Here is a 19,759-nt window from a genome sequence, read left to right on the forward strand (position 1 = left end):
TTTTTAAAAAATGTATTGTACCATATATATATTTTCAGTAACTCGTATAATTCAAAAAAAGCTCTGTGTACAAAGGACTTTAGTTCTTAGACAACTAATGGAATGATTTGTATTCAAGCGATATACATATTCAATTATGTACACGATACAACTAGTTTATCGGGGCCACTTAGGCAACAAATCTACCCATGCCTACAACTCCAATACATAACTAGATTTAGGCTAATTACGTTTAAACAAATTCAACTAAACAAAATGCACATCATGCAAGCTTTGCGGTATTTTACAAGCGCAAAACGGGGTTGAGAAATGTGGTGAAAGGCGGGAAGGGGTAGGGGTGAAATTGGGGGCCTAAAACGAACTTAGAACCTAGCGTAGAATCATCCCTGGGTGCTGTTTGAGGTTTCCTCGTTCAGCTGCATTTGGGCTAGTGTGCGTACGACCACGCCTCGATTTACGGGCGTCAGACCCTGGCAGAGACCCACCACAGCGTCCAGCGCTACGTCGGGACAGTCCTGTAGAACAAATAAAACCAAAGTCAGTTTCGAAACGACTTGGATCCAGATTTGGTTACACTTACCTCGAGCATTTTCGAAATGGTAGAAATAATGGCATCCCGCCTCACGGAATTAACGTTGCGGGAAACGATAGACTCGCCATTGCTCTGTTCCTCATACCAAGACACCATTTCCTCGTTTTTGTCCCACAGATATGCCTGATAATAACAAGATATATGTTGTAAAGGATGCTTAGTGTGTATAGTCGAAATTTCTCACCTCTGTGGCACCCTTTTCCTCTACCAGCCAGCGTCGCAGCATCTGCTTGGCTTGGCCCACGGAGAGGTTGTCCTGGGCGCGCAGGATCTTCTTGATGTACGCATCCTCCAGCAGGAGACGGCGCAAGCGCCAGTAGAGCCAACGGCGGGAATCGCGCCAGGGAACAATCTCGCTGATGCACTCCTTCTCCAGCATTCGCTCCGGGGTGTCGTGCAGGTCGGCAAAGTGAACTGCTACCGTGTGATAAACGTGCATGAGCAAAGCAATGCGAGCCTTGATCTTCTCGTCCACTTGAGCAGCCTTGACCTTGTCGCCAGATGCATTTGCATCATCAAGCTCCTTTTTCAGCTGTATTTTAAAATACAAATTAAATTAATCTCTCCATGTGTTAAACTAGCATTTGAAACCTACCCCAATGGTGGTGGGATCCAGGCGATGTATCGTCTTGACCAGGTCTTTCTCTTTGTACTTTATCTCCACAATGCCCTCCGGCTCGAGCACTCCTCCCCTGGCCTCCGGATCGGCATACGTTTCCATGTAGCGCGGGTTAATGAGGGAGTCCAACACGGCCCAGGCTCCACCTCGCAGCTCGGCATTGGGCGGCAGGTAGATGAGCACTGGTTTTTTGTACTCCCGCAGGCCATCGACTATGTAGGCGCCGAACTTGACGATTTGCTCGTACATGTCCTTCATTCCGCCGGAGAAACCACGCCAATTGGCGAACACGATCAGCGGCAGTTCCTCTCGCCCAAAGTCCTTGATTGCCTGCGCCGTTTTGTACGAGGAGTCCGGGTACCACACTTGACCCGCCTGCTGCAGGGTCTTGGCTTCCGAGTCCAGATTGGCGGGATCGGCGGGCATCTCCACCTCCACGGTGCGTGTCTCAACAGCAATAACGCCCACGGGGACACCACCCAGTCGGGCGCGACCGGTGACTACAGTCTTTGCCCAAGGCGCCATAATTTCGCTCCAGGAGTCGCGGTCAAAGAAGCCGTTCTCCCAGTCATTGGCATTCACGGGATTCACACGGCCACCGAGCATCCAGCGCGGGTCGTACGGCGACTTGGTGGGCATGAAGTCCACTGGCCGATCGACACGATCGCAAGGCAGGATGATGGGCAGGTCGCAACCGATGTAGGCGGGGATGTACGAGAGCCAGTCGAGGATGGTGTACACACCATCCAGGTCAATGGCCTCAGTCTTGTGGGTGACACCGTTGTTGAACATAATCTGGGTGCCTCCCAGTTGGTTGTTGGAGGCGTATACCTTGCGTCCAAGAAGCTGAAAAAGAGGAAACAATTATTAACCGGTTCTAGGAGATCAAAAATAAATGCTGCCTTGTTACCTTATTCAGCGCAGCATAGCCCGTGAGTATAATGTGCGAGTTGTCGATCTGGATGACGCGCTGGCCCAGACGCACCACATAGGAACCAATGCCGATGGTGCGGCAGGTGACCATGGCGATGGTAACAATCTCCTCGTAGGCCTGCGACGTCTCACCGGCAATCAAACCGGCGTACCGCAGGTTCTCGACACCCAGGCCGTCGTCCTTGCCGATGATGTCTGTGATCTTGTAACGTTGCTCGCCCTCGTCCTCAATCAGGATGGCCCTCACCGAATTCAGATTGGCCACCTGGGCGTAGTCCTCGGTGGTCAGGTAAAGGTACTTGAAGCCCTTGTCCGGCTCCTCTGGATCCTCCCATGCGATTTTGAACATTGCCTTTACCTCCTCAGCAAGTCCGATGCGGGCACCGCTGTTTACGGAAATGTATATCTAGAAGAAAATAATTGGAATAGCATAAAGTAAAAGAAGAACCACGGAAAAAAATCAGACTTACCCTGGGTACTTTGCGTTGGCGGGCCAACTGGGAAGCCTTGGCAAACAGGACGTCCTCCTTGATGCCGAAGGAACCAATCAGGTAGGTAAGGTCGTTGGCTATTACAATGATCTCACGGCCATTCGGATACTCGGGAGTGGCCAGGACAATGCGCCAAGCCACCATTCCGCACTGAAATAAGTAAATAACCGGTTTTAGCTCCTCTGATGTTGTGAGTTGAATAAAAAACCCACATTGTTTTCGCCAGGCAGACGCTGCATCTCTACAAGACTGTCGCCCTCAAGGACCAGTTCCTTGCACTCGATTAGAATCTTGTCCGGAATGCGGATATCCACAGTGGGACGAGCCTTCGAGAACTCCCTCCAGTGACGCTCGGTCATCTGGCGGAACATGTCAGGCACATCGTAGACATAGGTGGTGCCGTTGGACTGCGCCTGGAAGCGTTTCTGCTGCAGGAAGTCCTTGGTCATGTAGGGCGTGGAGATGGGATGTCCGTGCAGAGATCCCTGCTTCTCTCCGTAGGCCTTGAACTTGATCTGCAAATAAATGGTGAAAAGGTTTTAAAACATTTTAGAAAGATGTTTTTATTTCAACTTACGATTCCTGTCTCCGGTTCCGTTTGCTCCGTGTACATGGAAATATCTAGGAAGTAGCCGGAGTCATTTGCAATGCATAGGCGCACTGCCTGAGTGGGTGACTGCGGTGACTGGCGGATTACCATCTTGAGCTCGGCCTGCAACACACGCAGCTTCCACAAACGTGGTCCGTACCGCATAATCATCTTCGTCACAGACTCTTCAATCTTGGCCGGGTCCATAATGACGGTGGGCACAAAGTTCAGGAAGATGTGATTGCAGTCGGTGCGCTTGGCGTGTGGATGCGAGAAAGCCACCTCCAACTCATCCATGGCCTCCAGAAGAACGCGCTCTCCCTCGTTCTGCAGATACTCGAATGAGGCCTCCTTGGTAATCAAATCCGAGTGACGGATGATCGAGCGAATAAAGAAGCGGTAGTCCGTGACCTCCTGACCCTTGGACACCTTTGCTCTGCCGAGATACAAATGCATCTTCTGGTTAGCGGTGGGCAGGGCCTCTAGATCGTATGTCTTCATGCGGTTTAGCTCCAAATGGAAAGCAGATGCTGGCTCAAGATGCCGGTAAATACGATCCTCCGTGAACTTGTCCCTTGCTCGGTACGTGAAGAACTTGGGGAACTGTCGCTTCTTCAGAGCGGCAAATGTAATTCTACGGATGCGTCGCTGGAAGAGCTCCTCGTTGTGCTCCTGGCAATAGTTTCCAAAGATCTGAGCCATTTGCAGGTCATCCAACTCTCCCGTTTCCCTGACAGCTACGCTAACAATGTGAATCGGTTCCGTGGACTTGGCCTCCTCAGCAGCATTCGCCCGGGTCACGGGATCCGACAGCGAAACATTGATAGAGGTGCTGTGCCTGCTGTCCGAGATGGAATCCGCAGCCTCCACGGCCTCCAAGACCTTGGCATTGACCATCGCGGGCGAGACAAAGTCCTCGAGTAGATCCAGAATCTCGTCCGAGTACATCTCAAAGTGCTCGAAGGAGTCGAAAGCCGCTATCGCACCGGTGCGCACAAACGAGCTTCCCAAGGACTCGGCAGCTGCCTGATCTAGTCCATCGGGAGAGGACATACGAGAGAACAGCCTGTTCGGATGGGCGGTGGGTAGGAGGAACTGGAAATGAACAAGCGGTAGGCCACCGGACAGCTCCAAATGCTGCAGGCAGGTCAGCTCATAGGAGGTGTAAGCTCTCCTCACATAAACCTCCAGAGCGGCATTGCACACGGCGCGGTTGGAGTGGTAGAAAAAGTCGTGCAGGATGTCGAAGATCGAGGTCTCCGACAAAATCAGACGCTGCAGGTTCTCAGGGTGGAAGTCGTGGCCGTACATATCAACGGCCGACAAAAAGATCGACTCCATTTGATTGTGACGCAGTTCATAGGCGGGCTGGTGGGCAGCGATCAGCACTTGGCGGGATCGCAGTGCCACCCTCGAATGCTCCGCTCGGTTCAGGGAGGTCAGCTCACTTAGAGTGTTTGCCAATTCGTCAGTTAGTCCAGGTTCGTTGGCCCACAGGTGATCGATGAGCAGGGTGACCAGCAAATTCTTCTTGGCCACTTGAGAGTGGGAGAAGATGGTGTTCACCACCGTCAGCATGTCGTCCTTGTGGTGCTCCCGTACCAATCCCACGCACTTGTCGTAATGTCCGTGCTGGAACTGCGACTCAACGTCATAGTACTGACGCAGTAGCTCATGCACGGCGGCCTTCATCCTGCCACGGATTCCATTCCGGTAACGCTGCACCAGCTGCACAATGCTCTGGGTGGTCAAGAAGAAGACATCTCGGTCAGCGCGCTTCTGAAGAGTGGCTGCATGGCTGTCGATCACGCTGGCGATCTGCTGCGATGGGAACTGGGCCAGGACACTGGTTATGTTGCGCTCATACAGCGTCATTAGCTTACGGATCTTCTTCTCCACGGAGATGGGGATACGGCCAGAGATGGAGGCGATAACCTCTTGCAACTCCAGCAGCGGCAACGAGGGATCGCGCAAACTCTGCATGAACTTCTCGATGATGTCCCTCAGTCTCTGCGCATTGAATGGTTCGGGCAGACAATAGCCAGCCAGTGTATTCTCCAGGATGCTCTTGTAGGTATTGTGCACCCTGTTCAGCTTCTCCGGAACCGGTGCATTCTCCGGCTGGTGGAACTGTCCCTTGAAAGGCTGCGCCTTCGTCACGAGCGACGGATCGTCCAGCTCCAAATGTCCCAGCAGCGATCCTGCATCCAGAACCGCTCCTGGTCGACGCACAAATGTCACTGTTCCCGCCTCCTGAGACGTCAGAGTCATAACCATTTTCATTACCTCGATCTCAGCAAAGGCCTGGCCCTTGCCAACATGGGCGCCATCTTCCACAATCATATTGATAAGCTTTCCCGCTGAAGGACTGCGCAACAGCGAGGGATCGTTCTCCTTCTCGAAGACGCACGTCTGGTTACCAATTACAATACGGTAACGATCCACCTCCTCCTTCATGTACGTGGTGTAGGAGGCTCCCTCCAAGGAGATGAGCAGACCACCGTCGGAGAGGCGGTGCACCTCTATTTCCTTAAACGAGCTATTCATCAGCAGGAAGTAAGAGTTGGCTCCGCTCTTGGCAGCCTGAACCTTGTAGCGGATACCATCGTTGATCAGCTCAACATCCACCACGTTGGTTAGCGTGTTTGCCGCCTGGATCTGACCCTTCTCTAGCGAGGTCTGGAAGCTGGAGAAGCTCTCGGTTATCTGACGATCTGCGATGTGCAGCGATCCGCACATAACGCCCAGCAGAATGTCCGGTTTCTCGGATTGCACACGCTCTGCAATCAAGGCATCTAACCAGGCGGTGTCGATGCTGTTGTCCAGGAAACGATTCGTCTCCAACAGAGTGATCAGGTACTCCACGGTGGTACGGAAATCACCACGAATGGACAGCTCCTTAAGGGCAATCACCAGATTCTCTCGAGCCTGCTGACGATTTTCGCCCCAGGAGAAACAATGCCCAAACTGTGAGTCGGCGAACTCGTGCAATCCTCCACTGGCGGCGACACTGAAGTAGCCCCACACGTTCTTGCTGGACCGGAAGTTCAGCTCCTGCACGGTACCCGAGCTGGGCTTGAAGCCCTCGTCGGGATTCTCTGAGGTGATACGAGCAGCAATGACATGACCAGAGGGACGTGGCTTGTTCGGCGGATTTTCAAAGTCAATGATAGAGGATCCCCACGGAGACTCTCCGTACAGCAGACGGATGTCCTTGAGTCGGTAGAGGGGAATTCCCATTCCAATCTGCAGCTGAGCGGCGGGCAGATTCACATCGGCCACCATCTCCGTACACGGATGCTCCACCTGCAGACGGGGGTTCAACTCCAGGAAGAAGTAACGGCCCTCCTGGTCATACAGATACTCCACGGTACCAGCGCTGACGTAGCCCACCATCTTGGCCAGTCGCACGGCGGCCTTCTCCATGTCCTCAAACACCTCTGGCTGGGCTACGATGGCAGGGGCTTCCTCAATAATCTTTTGATGGCGACGCTGGATTGAGCAGTCACGGCCAAACAAGCTGATGGCATTGCCGTACTGATCTGCCAGTAGTTGTACTTCCAAATGGCGAGCACCACGGGCCAGCTTCATCACGAAAATAGGTGATCCGGGCACCTCGGCTTGAACCTGGCGGAACAGCGCCGGGAACTCTTCGGTGGTGTCCACACGACGAATGCCCTTGCCACCACCTCCCTCTGAGGCCTTGATCATCACAGGGAAGCCTGCGAAAAAGAATGCCTTAACACTTTCCTTAAAAGGTGTATCGGATTTCACTCACCAATCTTGCTAACTGCGGCCAGACCCTGCTCCACATTGGTCACACAGCCACGGCCGAACAGCTCGCTGGATATCTTGATCTTCTTGCCACTGTACTGGGCCTTCAGGTCCGAGCCGGACCAGGGCAGGGTGGGGATTTCGGCCGTTTGGGCCACAATTGAAGAGGCCACCTTGTCGCCCAGCGCCCACATGGCACGCTCCGGCGGGCCAAGGAACACCAGACCCTCCTTGTGGAGGAGCTCCGGCAGCTTAGGGTTCTCGGAGGCATGACCCCAACCAGCCCACACGGCCTGCAATCAGAAACGGTTCATAAACGGGATTATAATCAGTTCATTTTTATTTAATAAGCCCAACACCCCAAGGACAGCGGAGTGGAGGTGGGTGTGGGAAAAATTATGGTATGGAGCTTTATTGTTGGTAAAAATCAATCGTGACGTCATTGCCGCACTCATCGACAACACCCGGAAAACAAAACAAAATAGATAATTCACACTGTGCAAAAAGATTTCGACGCATTTGCTAATTAACCCCAAGTGGCCTGCAATATCTATTGGAAAGTAAACACTAAATAGTGAATTTCCACTCGTAAGTGTTTTGAATGCATTCCAATCTAACCACCAAGATTCTAGACCAGATTATTGGCCCAGGTCCGAGGGAGGGGAATGGAATAATGAAGGCTGTTAGATTACTGGTATTAGGTTAGTTTTGAAGGGAATCTCAAGAATAAGTCTATAATTGCAACATGAGCAGATAGATGCTAGATTTTTAATTACTACCTGTTTGCTGTTGGTTGCAACAATAAATGTATAGCATTAATAGTCTAAGCAATAATCTATAGCAGTAATAATCTAAAAATCTATTAACGTTAATCAAAATCAATGTCACAATAAACGTTATAATGTCATTATCACAATCCTAGCAAGCTAATAAAGGGATTTGGTTTAAAAACTGAATAAATTAAAATTACTCAAAATTTGTTTATAAATTAAGAAAACATTACAAGCTTAAGTAGCCTTTGTAGTTTTCAAGATGTATGCATACCTATTCAAAAACATGTTATTTTATTTGTTAATTGGTAATTGGCACGTACAATCGTTTACACAGTAAAAGTGTCCGTGAAAACAAACTACAGGCTTTCATAAAATACATTTGAATTGCTCTCGAGCGTATATTATAAGATGACCAATTTCGGAAATTGGGCAGGGCGGTCAACTTATACTTTGTACATATCTCGAGGTAAAGCCATAAACAACCATTCCCCGGGTATTTAGTCACATTTTGTAGCACAGTGTTGGCTGACACATACAGTCTTCTATATCTATCTACTTTCAAATGCCGGCCGTCTCGTAAACACACGAATACAAATAGGGGTCTCTTTGTTGGTATGCGGGACGATCGCTTGACTTTGCTAGTTCCTCCGATTGACAGAGTGCAAATACAAATCGTACGATGCGTTTTAGGCGGAGCTGGCCAAGCCAAATAGACAATACGGACCGACAAGGCGGTGGCCCCCAGATTCCGGACTCACCTGCACTTGAGTGCGAAGCGCAATGTCCACGATGAGCTCAACGTTGGCGTAGTTGTTGTTGTTGGATCCGCCGGGCACAGGCACATAGTGATCCGCCATCTTGATGTACTCGGCATTCGCCTTCAGATCCTCAGGCGTGACCATAACCACAAACCGAATGGCGCGCTCGTTCTTGAACATCTCGTATGCCCATCTTCGGATGGAACGCATGCACTTGACGGCCGCGATTCCGTTGTTGGCGATCAGGACTCTATTGATCACACGGGTGCCGCCGAAGCGCTTCACGAACTCCTCGGTGGTGGCGATGTGGAAGTCACGGTCCTGATGGCGATCCTGGCCCAGGCCAGTGCCTCGCGACATGCTCGGCCTGGAAAAGATCAGGAGAAAGGAGTTAGCAAGAACAATATAAGAAATTCAATAAGAAAGGGGGATCCTAGAGGACAGGAAAAAAAGATTTGCAGAGACCTTTAAAACATTAAAAATATAAACAGTGGTTTGAAATCGTTTTAAAACCAATAACAAATACCCCGATAGTATATATTAAAATAGAAAGTAATATTGCTCAATCCGGACCTTTAGAAACCTAATAAAGTGATTTAAATCCTAGGAAACCCTAAATTAGTAGATTTAAAAGTGGGCTTAGACTTTTTACTTTTTTCCCGTGGCTTAACGTTTCTTAATCTGTTAAATATGATACCTTACTAAAACAATACCCCAATTTTGCTGATATGTGTAGATAACGGCGCGATGAGACAGGTGGGAAAGCAAAGGGAGGGGCCAATGGCAAGAAGATTTGACAAAACAGGTTTAGCTGACATGATCAAAAGTTCTTGCACATAATTCGCTTTTGCTTACAACCAGTCGACGAGTATTGCATTGCATCAAACAAACAGGGGTATTTGATATGGGATTTACTTGAGGGTTCCCACCACGGGGACGCCGAGTAGCGATGGCGACGACTGGTTGTTGTTGGCGCTATGATTGCTGATGCTGGCACTCATCTCGTTGGCATTGTTATTGGTCTCGTTCTGGCCACAATCCACGGCAACAAATTGGGGTATAACGGGGCCCGAGCCCGCTCCTGATCCCGAGCCTGGACCCGATCCATTGGCGTTGTCTTCACCGGATTCAACAAGTACGAAACGCTTGCTGGCGCGACGCTTCAACATTCTAATTAGCTCCACGAGGGCCAATAGCATCCAAAGTAAACTCTGGCAAGGGGATCGTCGTTTTTTATCGGGGGCTCCTCGCAATTATGCAAGTGTGACTAATAAGCGAAAATATTTTAGTGCCACTGCACCACTTTCACCGCGCTCCGCTGGCCGAAAAAAACAAAAATCAATGTCGAACGATGTCCGCACACGCGAGAAACTTATTTGGGCAACGGGCTGGGTCTTGTGGGTTATATTCTTCGAGTTTCTGGGGTTTGCGGAATGCGGACCGACGGAGCCGACGACTGCCTGGGAACTGAACCTCGGAGCGGTGCTGGCCACCATCGCTCATACGCCGCGTTGGCCGGAGAAGCGGAGAAACTGAGAATCGGAGAGACCCGAAGAGCGGGCCAGTCGGTGGCAAAACAAGTTTTAAGCATTATGAATGAAAACAAAACGCGGCGTCCCCACATGGCACTCTCTTTTTAATGGCCCCCTCTCACTTTTTCTCTCCATGTTTGCGCACCGCGAAAAGTTCTCGGAAAGCTGGGGGACTGAGACTGCCTCTCGGTCGCACTCACGGTCCCGAGCTTTGTGCCGTCTCTTTTCCCTAAACTCACGCGATATGTTTGGCGGCGTTTGGCTATGACGCAGTCACCTGTTCTTTGTTTTGCTCGCTACACTGAGCGGAAATGCCTGTGCTGCTGGCAACAATCAAAACCATAAACAAATCTCAAGTTATAAAGGCTTCATTATTGAAGTGTCCAATTAAAACTATAGCTTTCATTCAAGTGGATTGTTTGACGGATTTTGAAAAATCCTTATCTAATTCAAGGACGTGAAATACTCCAGACATTCTACAGATAAGGTTGAACTTGAATATTAAAGTATACGAATTGAACAAGATTAGGCCATCTTTGTTATACCTTTTCTAGATAAACAATTCAAACTAAAGTCTTATTCAAGATTTTTCAAAAATTTAAGATAAATGTAAATATTAATTTTTACTTGGTTTGACTTTCGCTGTACTATATATAACAACAAAATAGTTTAGTGCAATTATTTAAGCAATAACCTTTTTTGACTTTGATGGAAAAGTTTTACTGCTGACTAATAAAAGGCTGCCTTCGTAATACCGATAATGTATTTTTGATGTTATAGCTATTTTTGATTTGGGTAAACCCCTTTTCGCCTTACCTCAACCGCTTGCGTCGCTCGGAAATATCGCCGTTCTGCCGAATATCGTTCTGCATCTTCTGGGGGAACTCGTCGCAGGCCTCGCCCGCCTCGGCAGCCTTCTCATCGATCTCGTCGCCCACCTGTGGGATGGACGAAACAAATATACAATCGTTAGTGGTGGTGCCAACAGATTGGGATTATAGAGCTCTATACCAGAAAGCTGGGCCTCTCGCCCTCTGCGGACTGGGCGGCGGTGTCATTGGACTCATTTGTTTCACTCATCTTGCCAATGTTGATGTCGATGCTGTTGTTGTTCTGGTTCTTGTTGATGCTGTTGTTGTTGTTCTGATGGCAGGTGATGCGGATGTTGTCGTTGCTCAGGTCGGTTAGTGCGCTGTCCTTCAACTGTTCGCACAGCTCCTCCACCTCGGACTTGAGGCTCTCGCTGGAGAACTTGACCTTCTTGATGCAGGCCTTGGGGAATCGCTTGTCACCCGCTTTCACCGCTGCAGTTGCTGCGGCAGGTGATGTCGCTGGTACAGCCGAAGGGTTGCCAGTTGTGGTTGTTGTTGCTGTAGCTGCAATCACGCTGGAGTTGTCTGCAAGCACAGAGATAAGAAAAATAATACAAAAGTTAGTCGTGGTAAAAAGTCACACACATTACAGACTAATTATACTGGGTTATCAGCTAGGTGTGCGATTTGTGTGCCCTTCAAGTGTTTCGGTGTAACAAAGTTGTGGATTCTTACGATTGGTAGCGGTGTTGCTGTTGTCGCTGTCGCTAGTTGTTGCTGTCGTGGCCAATGTTGCTGCTGACGACTGGACGGGTTTGAATCTTTTCTGGCCGCGGCCAAAGATCAATGTTAAGAGGAATGCGAGAAAAGCAGCCAGAGTGCCTAATAGTGTGATCAACATCGGCTATATCCAAAAAGCTGCTTTAAATCGGTGAATGCAAATCGGATTAGATAATCGTATCTTGTGTCGGGCTTGGCTTAATTTACATTTTGGGGACGGTGAAAGTGCCTGTGCATTGCTATGGGTTTCGCATCATCTCGTTTCGGAGACTTTTCAAGTTCAAAAACCTTGCCACGAAATTGTAGGCCAAAGCGGCGAAACAAAACAAAATAAAAATGCTAAATTATGCATAAACTAGTTGGACAGATACAATTAAGAAACCGAAAAACAACCATATGGAAACCAAAAATAAATCGTTGCCAACTCAATAAGTTTGATAAGAAACATGGTTAGCGAATAAGGAGTACTCTGTCTCAAAACTAAAAATAATTTAGGGTGTCCTAGTTAAATAGTTGAAAGGTCATCGAAAATATCAAAACAATAATAGGACATTTTTCAAGTGGAAAATCAAGCGATGGTAGCTGTTATCTACTGATCTATATATTACGTTAGACATACGTGTAATCATTAGATGATCATTAGGTGACCATTATGTGGCAAATTCGAATTAGTCTATACTTAAACACAATCTAGTCAATAAACATTCCATTCTAAGTATATGCACATATTGTTTTCAATATACTATACAAAAATACAGAATCTCAAAGTGTTCCCGGGCCAAAAGTCAAAGATTGCTGTACTATTGAACAATCCCACTAATAATCCCCTTCGGCAGAGTGTTAAAAACGCTAAAATTAATTTTGGATATTGGGGGTACAATGTGCAGCGCATTAAAATTTAAAACAAAACGCAGAAGAGTGCGAAAGAAAATGGAAGAAGCTCAGGCTGACAGAAAAAAACCCCAGTTGGTGGTGTGGAAATGCAAATTGGTATGGCCAGTAGAAGAGGTCAATGATTTTGGCATTACAGTGTGTAAGTGTGCCAGCCAGCGGGGCTTTGAAAGGCAAGGAAAGTCGAATTAGACACCGGAATCGATCTCTGGCAACAGTCGGGTGTTATGTAACGCCCCGCGGCAGGCGCCTTACTCGGAAATCCCGAAGTGAACTAGGATTTGGGTTACACTCCGCGTTAGAAACGACTCAACAGGTGTGGATCCGCACTCGAGTAGCTCTATAAACACCTCCCAAGTGGAGTCGTATGTTTTTCTACGGACGATCTTACGATAAGAACTCGAGGGCTCCGCATCTATTTGAATTACTCAACAGCCGCAAGTACAGAAGTCTTACTAACTGCGATAATCTTGGGGGCAACACTTTTCGGGGACCTTGACTAGATATTATTTGGTTTAGTTTTAGTTTTAGCTTTAGTTTATTTTTAGGTTTACGGTTTGATCTCGCTTTACCACTCTGCGTGTGCCTTTGTCTAGTTTCTGGTGTAAGTTTCGAAGACGAGGTCGGATCGGATCGGATCGAATAGGATCGGATTCAACTTCCTAGACTGACTGGTTCCGCACGATTTCTAGATGGCTACTGCAGTGACCGACGCTTGGAACTCAACTGGGCCATGCTCGTCCGAAAAGCACTATCGATGCCTGGACGCCGCTGCCCGCGTAGCGCCGACTTCGACTTCGACGTCGCCACTATCAATATCAACTATAGCTATGGCCAGGTTTCCGTGTGCGGACCTGTGTTTGTGCGTGTTCAGGTTGTTGCGCTCGTATGTTAATCGCCGGCGGGTCTCGCGGGTCGCCAAGCGAATTGTTGTTGCCGGCGCTGAGTGACCAGAAGGAATACAAGCGTACAAGTGAGCCCCACTAATTCGAACAGTAAAACGGTCGACTTAAACAGGGAAATCTCTGGCACTAAAAGCATTTTTATAAGGCCGACACGGTAATTGTAAAAGTATTGCCCAACGGCTTGAGTGATCTTCATTCAAAGTGAATAGGCCATAACATTATACGAATGACTTGATCTCTGATTATTTTTTGAAAAATTATATGTGTCTAATGTACACTCTAAATGGTAAACACAGTGGTTTTTGAGATAACATAACTATGACTCTGAATTTCTTCAATTGTCTGTTTTAACAATATTAACCAATCTTAAATAACAGATCTAAAAATATGTTTAACGACCATAAACTTTTATCTCTTGGTTAAAAGTGAATTATAACTCTTTAAGTTACCGTTTGATTTAAACATAAGGTAATAAGTAACACAAATTTGTTTACAACACCTAGAGTCAAGGCAGAAGTTCGTCTTAGGAAAGTTCCACTGTTGAGGGCAATACGTTCCTAACGGTCTGCACTTGATAAATCGAGATAACAGCGATATGTCGATGGTGATCAGCTGTTGCCAACAAGCTGTAGCTGTTTCCCTCTCTGTCTCTATAAGTGCGTCTTTCTCTGCTCTCTTAAATGTATCTGTGCCAATGTGGGAGCTTTTCAATGTCAAGGTCGCCGATGTTTTAACTGTGTAGTTGCTTTTGTTGTGGCACCTGGATTTAATCTGAAAGTTGACCCATCCGCTGACGGTAATGCACTCTAGGGTAAAACAATAACAATAACAACCATAATTTCTCAATTTGCTGGCGTAAGTGGCAAGCGATGCTGATTAGGGTTAAATGAGCGAAAACGCCAGAAATTGATTAGCGCGATGCACTTGAAATCGAATCATTAACGAATTCAGTCCGCTGCCACGAGCAGAACACGCAAATGCCGCTGATTTGTTTTCATTTTTTATTGTACGGTTTGTACGGTTGCTCCCGGCATCAGCAGAGGTTTTTTAAAAGTCATAAAAGAAATTCCCGACGCGACGCCCGCTTTAATCTCAGATAGGAGAGGGCGAGTGCCTGAAAAATCTTCCGATTTCGGCATTGGCCTTGGCGACCGATTATGATTAATACTTAACGGTGACGGGTCTCCAGGCCTCGAAATCTTTCCCGGGATCTTATCGCACGGAAATTTTTAGTATTTTAGTTTTCGATTTTTGGTCAAATTATTCATGTTTGGCGCGTGGCCAGAAAAAACCGTCTACTGATATCACCTCCAAATAATAACAGAAGCGAAAGTCGGTCGCGTGTGAAACGCCTGATTTCGATGGGCTTATCTGTAGGATTTCTACAGAGAACCGAACTAAGATTGTGTTCATATAACTTAAGGGCATGTTGAAGATGGATGATACATTTCTAGGAGGCTTCATGCTTACAACAAAGAAATGAATCCCTTTATTTTAACCCGCTATTACTTAATTTATGGTATTATTCTGATTAGCTCTATATTATTCAACATGCTTCAAATTTTTCCCCGTGTACATGCGGGTTTGTTTTTATATTCCACAACAACATTTTTTAACTGCCATTTGAATTTTCGGTTGGAATTCTTTAAGAGATTACAATTGATGATATGTTCAATATAATAATGTGCATACATTTCCCAAATAGATGCTGAATTATCAGTGTAATGGGGATGCAAATCCTCAATTTAATTCTTATTAGGTAATTGAAGCCGGCTGACACACACACGCGCAAGTATGCTGCTCACTCGCCCACACTCATACATACATACGTCACGGGGATCGCGCGATGTGTAAAATCCAATAGGAATCAAGGTCAGTAACGAGTGGGAGAGCGAGAGAGAGCGAAAGAAGGCGAGCATATTGCAGATGAAGAGAATGGCAATGTGAATTTATATTTATGTTGCCCACTGCACTTTAATACTTCGATTGAATTCGGCACTTTGGCCAGCGAATTCAAATGATAAACAAACGCGGGTCCCGATCTCTGTCTATGCTGAGGGGTTATTCACCCCGCTGATTTGCATATATGCGCATACATTTCGAATCGGGCTGTAATTACCCGTTTAGCGCTTAGATTACCGCACTTACTTTTCTCCATCGCACTGCGCTTCGCACGTTTCTTTCGGTTGGCAATTTTGTTGTGTGTAACTGTTCTTTTCCGGGTGCAAAACTCTCTCTCCTAGGACTTTGGGGCCTTGACTCCCCTATTTCACAGTTCCTAGCGGTTCCCAGAGGGGCGTGTGGCACGGCTGATAAGTTATCAAGTTGTGATCGACTGCAGTGCTGTGTTTGTTATTTTTCGCTTGATTTTTGTTCGTATTTCACGCGTAATTGTTCACACTCGATTGGTGTGGCCGTTCGTAGAGAAATACTGAAAAATACTGAGCGAGGTAATCAACAGCTGTTCGGCGGCGCAAACCAACCCTGTCCTCCCAGGGCTGCATTAGCGGCGCAGACTTTTCGGCGCGTGCATTTTATAAACAACATTTTCGGCAAATAACCAGGTTTTTGAGCATGTTCGACGTGGAACCCATTATTGCCGACCACAAGGACGTAATACACGATGTGGTCTTCGACTATTACGGCCGCCGTATGGCCACTTGCTCCAGCGATCAGACAGTAAAGGTAATGGATTGGTGTTCGTTCTGCGATATAAACCTCTGTGATCCGATATTTCGACTTACAGATCTGGGATGAGGACGGGCAGGGCAAGTGGAGCGTCACCAGCAGCTGGAAGGCCCACTCCGGCTCCATTTGGCGCGTGTCCTGGGCGCATCCGGAGTTCGGCCAGGTGGTGGCCACCTGCTCGTTCGATCGCACCGCCTCCGTTTGGGAGGAGGTGATTGGCGATAAGATCTCCGCCAGCAATACCCCATCCCGGCGATGGGTGCGCCGCACCACCCTGGTGGATTCGCGGACCAGCGTCACGGATGTGGAGTTCGCGCCCAAGTACCTGGGACTCCTGCTGGCCACCGCCTCCGCCGACGGCATCATCCGCATTTACGAAGCCCCGGACATCATGAACCTTTCGCAGTGGCCCGTGCAGCACGAGATCGCCAACAAGCTGCCGCTGAGCTGTTTATCCTGGAACACGTCCACATACATGGTCACCCAACTGCTGGCGGTAAGCATACATAAATCTCTAAGAGAGATCTACATATCATCTAAATACGAATCATCACAAGTATTTACTCAAATGCAACTAAAATCCTCTTATAAGACATCATTCTAACATTTTACTACATAAATTTCCCTATGAGTTTTTATATTTTTCAACTCTGTATTTAAAACTTGTATTTTTTGGAATTCCAATTTAGTTTATGGTAAAAAAAAGTAAAGATATCAGGGTTAAAAAATGTTCTTTGAAGATTATGGGGCGTTTTCTCATCCGCACGGTAAAATAAAGTGTTTCCATAAGTCGTAAGGATATTAAGAGTTTTAAACCTACATGCGGATGAGAAACTAGCGCTGAATGTTGACACCAAATTACCACACTTATTAACCAAATTATAATTTATACTCTTCTTTTTTCAGGCCGGCAGCGACGAGGCGGCCACGCCTACCGGGAAGGTGTTTTTATTTGCGTACAGCGAGAATGCCCGAAAGTGCGTGAAAATCGACACTGTTAATGACATAACTGACCCCGTTACGGATGTGGCCTTTGCTCCTAATGCCGGACGGACCTTCCACATGCTGGCAGTGGCCAGCAAGGATCTCTACATTGTAAACCTGCGGGGCGTGACGTAAGATTGATAACAACATTTAAGGAGAATCTATTCTAAATGTTCTCAAAATTTTCAGAGATGCCACTGGCGTTTCGAAGTTGGACATCCAGACTATCAAATTCAGTGAGCACATGTGTCCTGTGTGGCGCGTCTGCTGGAATATGCTGGCCACCATGTTGATCTCCACGGGCGACGACGGCTGCGTGCGTCTGTGGCGGATGAACTACAACAGGCAATGGCGATGTGCCGCCGTGCTCAAGGCGGAGGGCAGTGGACCTACCTACGAGCCAGCTCCGCCCACTCCGACCCTGGCCACCACCGCCTCGGCCACCGCCAAGTTCTACAAGAAGGGCACCATCGGCAACCAGGTGCCATGGCACTGATCTTGTACTTAACATTTAGAGTCCCGAATAAATTCCTAAGCTAAATCTCTTTGGGTTTCTTTTCATTTTGGGTAGAAACATTTCTTACTGAGTAAAAAAATTTCAGAAGCCTAAAATAAGTTAAAAAAATTCTAATTGTGGATTAATGTCTCGCAGTTAGGTTACACTTTACACTTTTCTTATATATATTGTTGTTATACTATTCTTTTATCCCGATATATCCTAACTAATATGTAATACAATTTATTTATACCGATAACAAAATTGTGTTAATAGTTCGGGTGCTAAGAAAGTTGGAAAACATTTTTATATAGGGATAACATTAAGGTAAAGAAATTTTTTTTCATAGTAGTAGGCCAGAATTACTTTTCAACAAAATAAACCGTTTATAACAGGATTAGCATTATTTTTCTTTTAGAATTTAAAGATCTTAATGTTGATATTAAACCAATGATCAACTAAATGCTGTTATAAATGATTCCGAAAGCATTCTAAACATTTGGGAGGGTTGTGAGCTGGTGGTGATTTTTTATCCCACTTACGTCTCGGAATAGGAGCCTGCATTCTAATAAATCCAACAAGTATCTTCCTGGTCCACATTTCTCTGTTTTGTTTAGTATTTTATAGATCGTGCTTCCTTCCGTGCATTCTCGCGTTACATCACAGAACGTGGAGATCTAGTTTCCCAAATGCAACAGGGACTAACGAAAGTATGCACTAATACTCAAACTTTTGCCGGCAAACTGGAGCAATATTGATTTCGGACAACTTCCCCGGAAAGCGAAAAATCAAAACAAAATTAAAGTTCACATGACAAGCAAGAGCGAGCACTAAAATAATAATAAAAAGTGCTCTCTCTTGCGTCACTTGTGTGTGTGTGAGGGAGAACGGCAGATCTGATATGCTAGCTATTTTTAAAGGCCCACATAGCAGGCAAAATTGACTTGATACACTAGAATACAAGAAGAAAAACGCATTTTCAGGTTCAGTGGTTGCATTCAAATCCATTTATTGACTTTTATTTATGGGTTATGTGTGTTCGATTAACACCTCTCATGGGAACAAAACCAATGGATCATAAAATCCGATTTAAGTGCATTTACATTCCATCCACATGTGCATAAATTAAATATTAGAACACAACAAGTGCCCACAGCAACGTTTTTATTATGTTTAACACGAAAAACCATTCAGAAATGTCGCGAAATATTCCACTTAATTGACTCGAACCGCAATAAAAATGGGAATCATTTTCACTTTCGATGACACCACACAATTATAATGATATGCAACCACCCCACGGCGGGTATTCGGCCTCCTGATCCTGTTGCTCTGCTGGTAATCGAAGGAATGAAATCCCGACCGACCAGCTCAATGGTTTTTGTAGCGTGGATTTGATAAAACCACCCCGCATGCGTCGATGTCAGAAATACTACCCGTCCCAGATCCGAATGATTGTCTCTAATTGGAAGTTTTGACGTGTGTATTATGTTAAAGGCGATGGTGTTGACGCCGATCTCTGAGCCGAACCACCCTTAGACATTTATAGTAGACCCGGTGGGTGGTGGTTGGCATTCGCGTGGGAAGTCAAAGCTCAGGGGTCTCTCACATAGCCGAATACGTGGTAACTCCCGAAGCATTTATATGTGTTTAACCGGCAAAAATAAATTAATGCGCAAAAGATTGTTTCTTGTTTTTTATTTTAGGGGTGATTTCGGATTTTCCCACATTCCACGGACAGCAATTCTGGTTGCTCGGTTTCTGTGTAATTTCGGTTTCAAGTGATTTTTCGGTGTGGGCCATTGGTTCTAATTGAAAGTAGTGGAATTCTACCAAATTAAATTAAACTATTCGTTTGGGAAATAAGTCCTGAGGGATCTAAGACATATTGCTAACATTTTTTTTCCTTGACTGTGGGAAACACTTTTTGGGAAAGAAAAGTGATATTCAAAAAGTCATCAACAAATTGGTTTTGAAAACCCTTCCACAATTAAATCATGGATCCGCTAGGGGGCACGATAAATTGTATATTTACAATGGAGCCCAGCAGCACAACTGTGAAATATGAAGCATAATGAGGTCACCTATTTTAGATTAAGGAATAGAAAAGAAATATGTATATGCAAACTGTATTCCCTGGCA

At 46.6% G+C, this 19,759-nt stretch overlaps 2 protein-coding genes across 3 annotated transcripts; one reads left to right on the top strand and one right to left on the bottom strand.

Annotated features, from left to right (window-relative positions):
• On the bottom strand, positions 1 to 13,270 carry ACC (acetyl-CoA carboxylase). Of its 2 annotated transcripts, XM_017087632.4 has the most exons (14): positions 13,117 to 13,270; positions 11,609 to 11,791; positions 11,073 to 11,458; positions 10,878 to 10,999; positions 8,530 to 8,896; positions 7,003 to 7,291; positions 3,213 to 6,946; positions 2,848 to 3,150; positions 2,615 to 2,785; positions 2,122 to 2,550; positions 1,188 to 2,057; positions 777 to 1,124; positions 581 to 715; positions 1 to 515 (listed from the first exon to the last, which is right to left on the bottom strand). In XM_017087632.4, the coding sequence occupies exons 2-14, from the start codon at positions 11,772 to 11,774 to the stop codon at positions 381 to 383; spliced, it is 7,455 nt and encodes a 2,484-aa protein (XP_016943121.3). In that variant the 5' UTR covers positions 11,775 to 11,791; positions 13,117 to 13,270; the 3' UTR covers positions 1 to 380. The 2 variants fall into 2 exon arrangements, with proteins under 2 accessions (XP_016943121.3, XP_016943124.3); XM_017087635.4 differs by lacking the exons at positions 10,878 to 10,999; positions 11,073 to 11,458; positions 11,609 to 11,791; positions 13,117 to 13,270 and adding an exon at positions 9,445 to 9,898.
• Positions 13,271 to 15,609: 2,339 nt separating this feature from the next.
• On the top strand, positions 15,610 to 17,662 carry Nup44A (nuclear pore complex protein Nup44A). The gene is made up of 4 exons (XM_017087637.4): positions 15,610 to 16,134; positions 16,196 to 16,633; positions 17,044 to 17,252; positions 17,311 to 17,662. The coding sequence occupies exons 1-4, from the start codon at positions 16,024 to 16,026 to the stop codon at positions 17,615 to 17,617; spliced, it is 1,065 nt and encodes a 354-aa protein (XP_016943126.1). The 5' UTR covers positions 15,610 to 16,023; the 3' UTR covers positions 17,618 to 17,662.
• The last annotated feature ends 2,097 nt before the right edge of the window (positions 17,663 to 19,759 follow it).

The sequence above is a fragment of the Drosophila suzukii genome, chromosome 2R, assembly GCF_043229965.1.
Source record: "Drosophila suzukii chromosome 2R, CBGP_Dsuzu_IsoJpt1.0, whole genome shotgun sequence".
In the NCBI taxonomy this organism is placed as follows: Eukaryota; Metazoa; Arthropoda; class Insecta; order Diptera; family Drosophilidae; genus Drosophila; species Drosophila suzukii.

Bases quoted from the DNA above. Each gene is read 5' to 3' on its own strand.
- ACC (XM_017087632.4), bottom strand. From the start codon at position 11,774: ATGTTGATCACACTATTAGGCACTCTGGCTGCTTTTCTCGCATTCCTC. The intron at 2,551-2,614 runs GTAAGTCTGATT...ATTTTCTTCTAG, and splicing joins GCCAACGCAAAGTACCCAGG to ATATACATTTCCGTAAACAG. The intron at 2,058-2,121 runs GTAACAAGGCAG...CCTCTTTTTCAG, and splicing joins GCTATGCTGCGCTGAATAAG to CTTCTTGGACGCAAGGTATA.
- Nup44A (XM_017087637.4), top strand. From the start codon at position 16,024: ATGTTCGACGTGGAACCCATTATTGCCGACCACAAGGACGTAATACAC. The intron at 16,135-16,195 runs GTAATGGATTGG...TTCGACTTACAG, and splicing joins CCAGCGATCAGACAGTAAAG to ATCTGGGATGAGGACGGGCA. The intron at 17,253-17,310 runs GTAAGATTGATA...CAAAATTTTCAG, and splicing joins GTAAACCTGCGGGGCGTGAC to AGATGCCACTGGCGTTTCGA.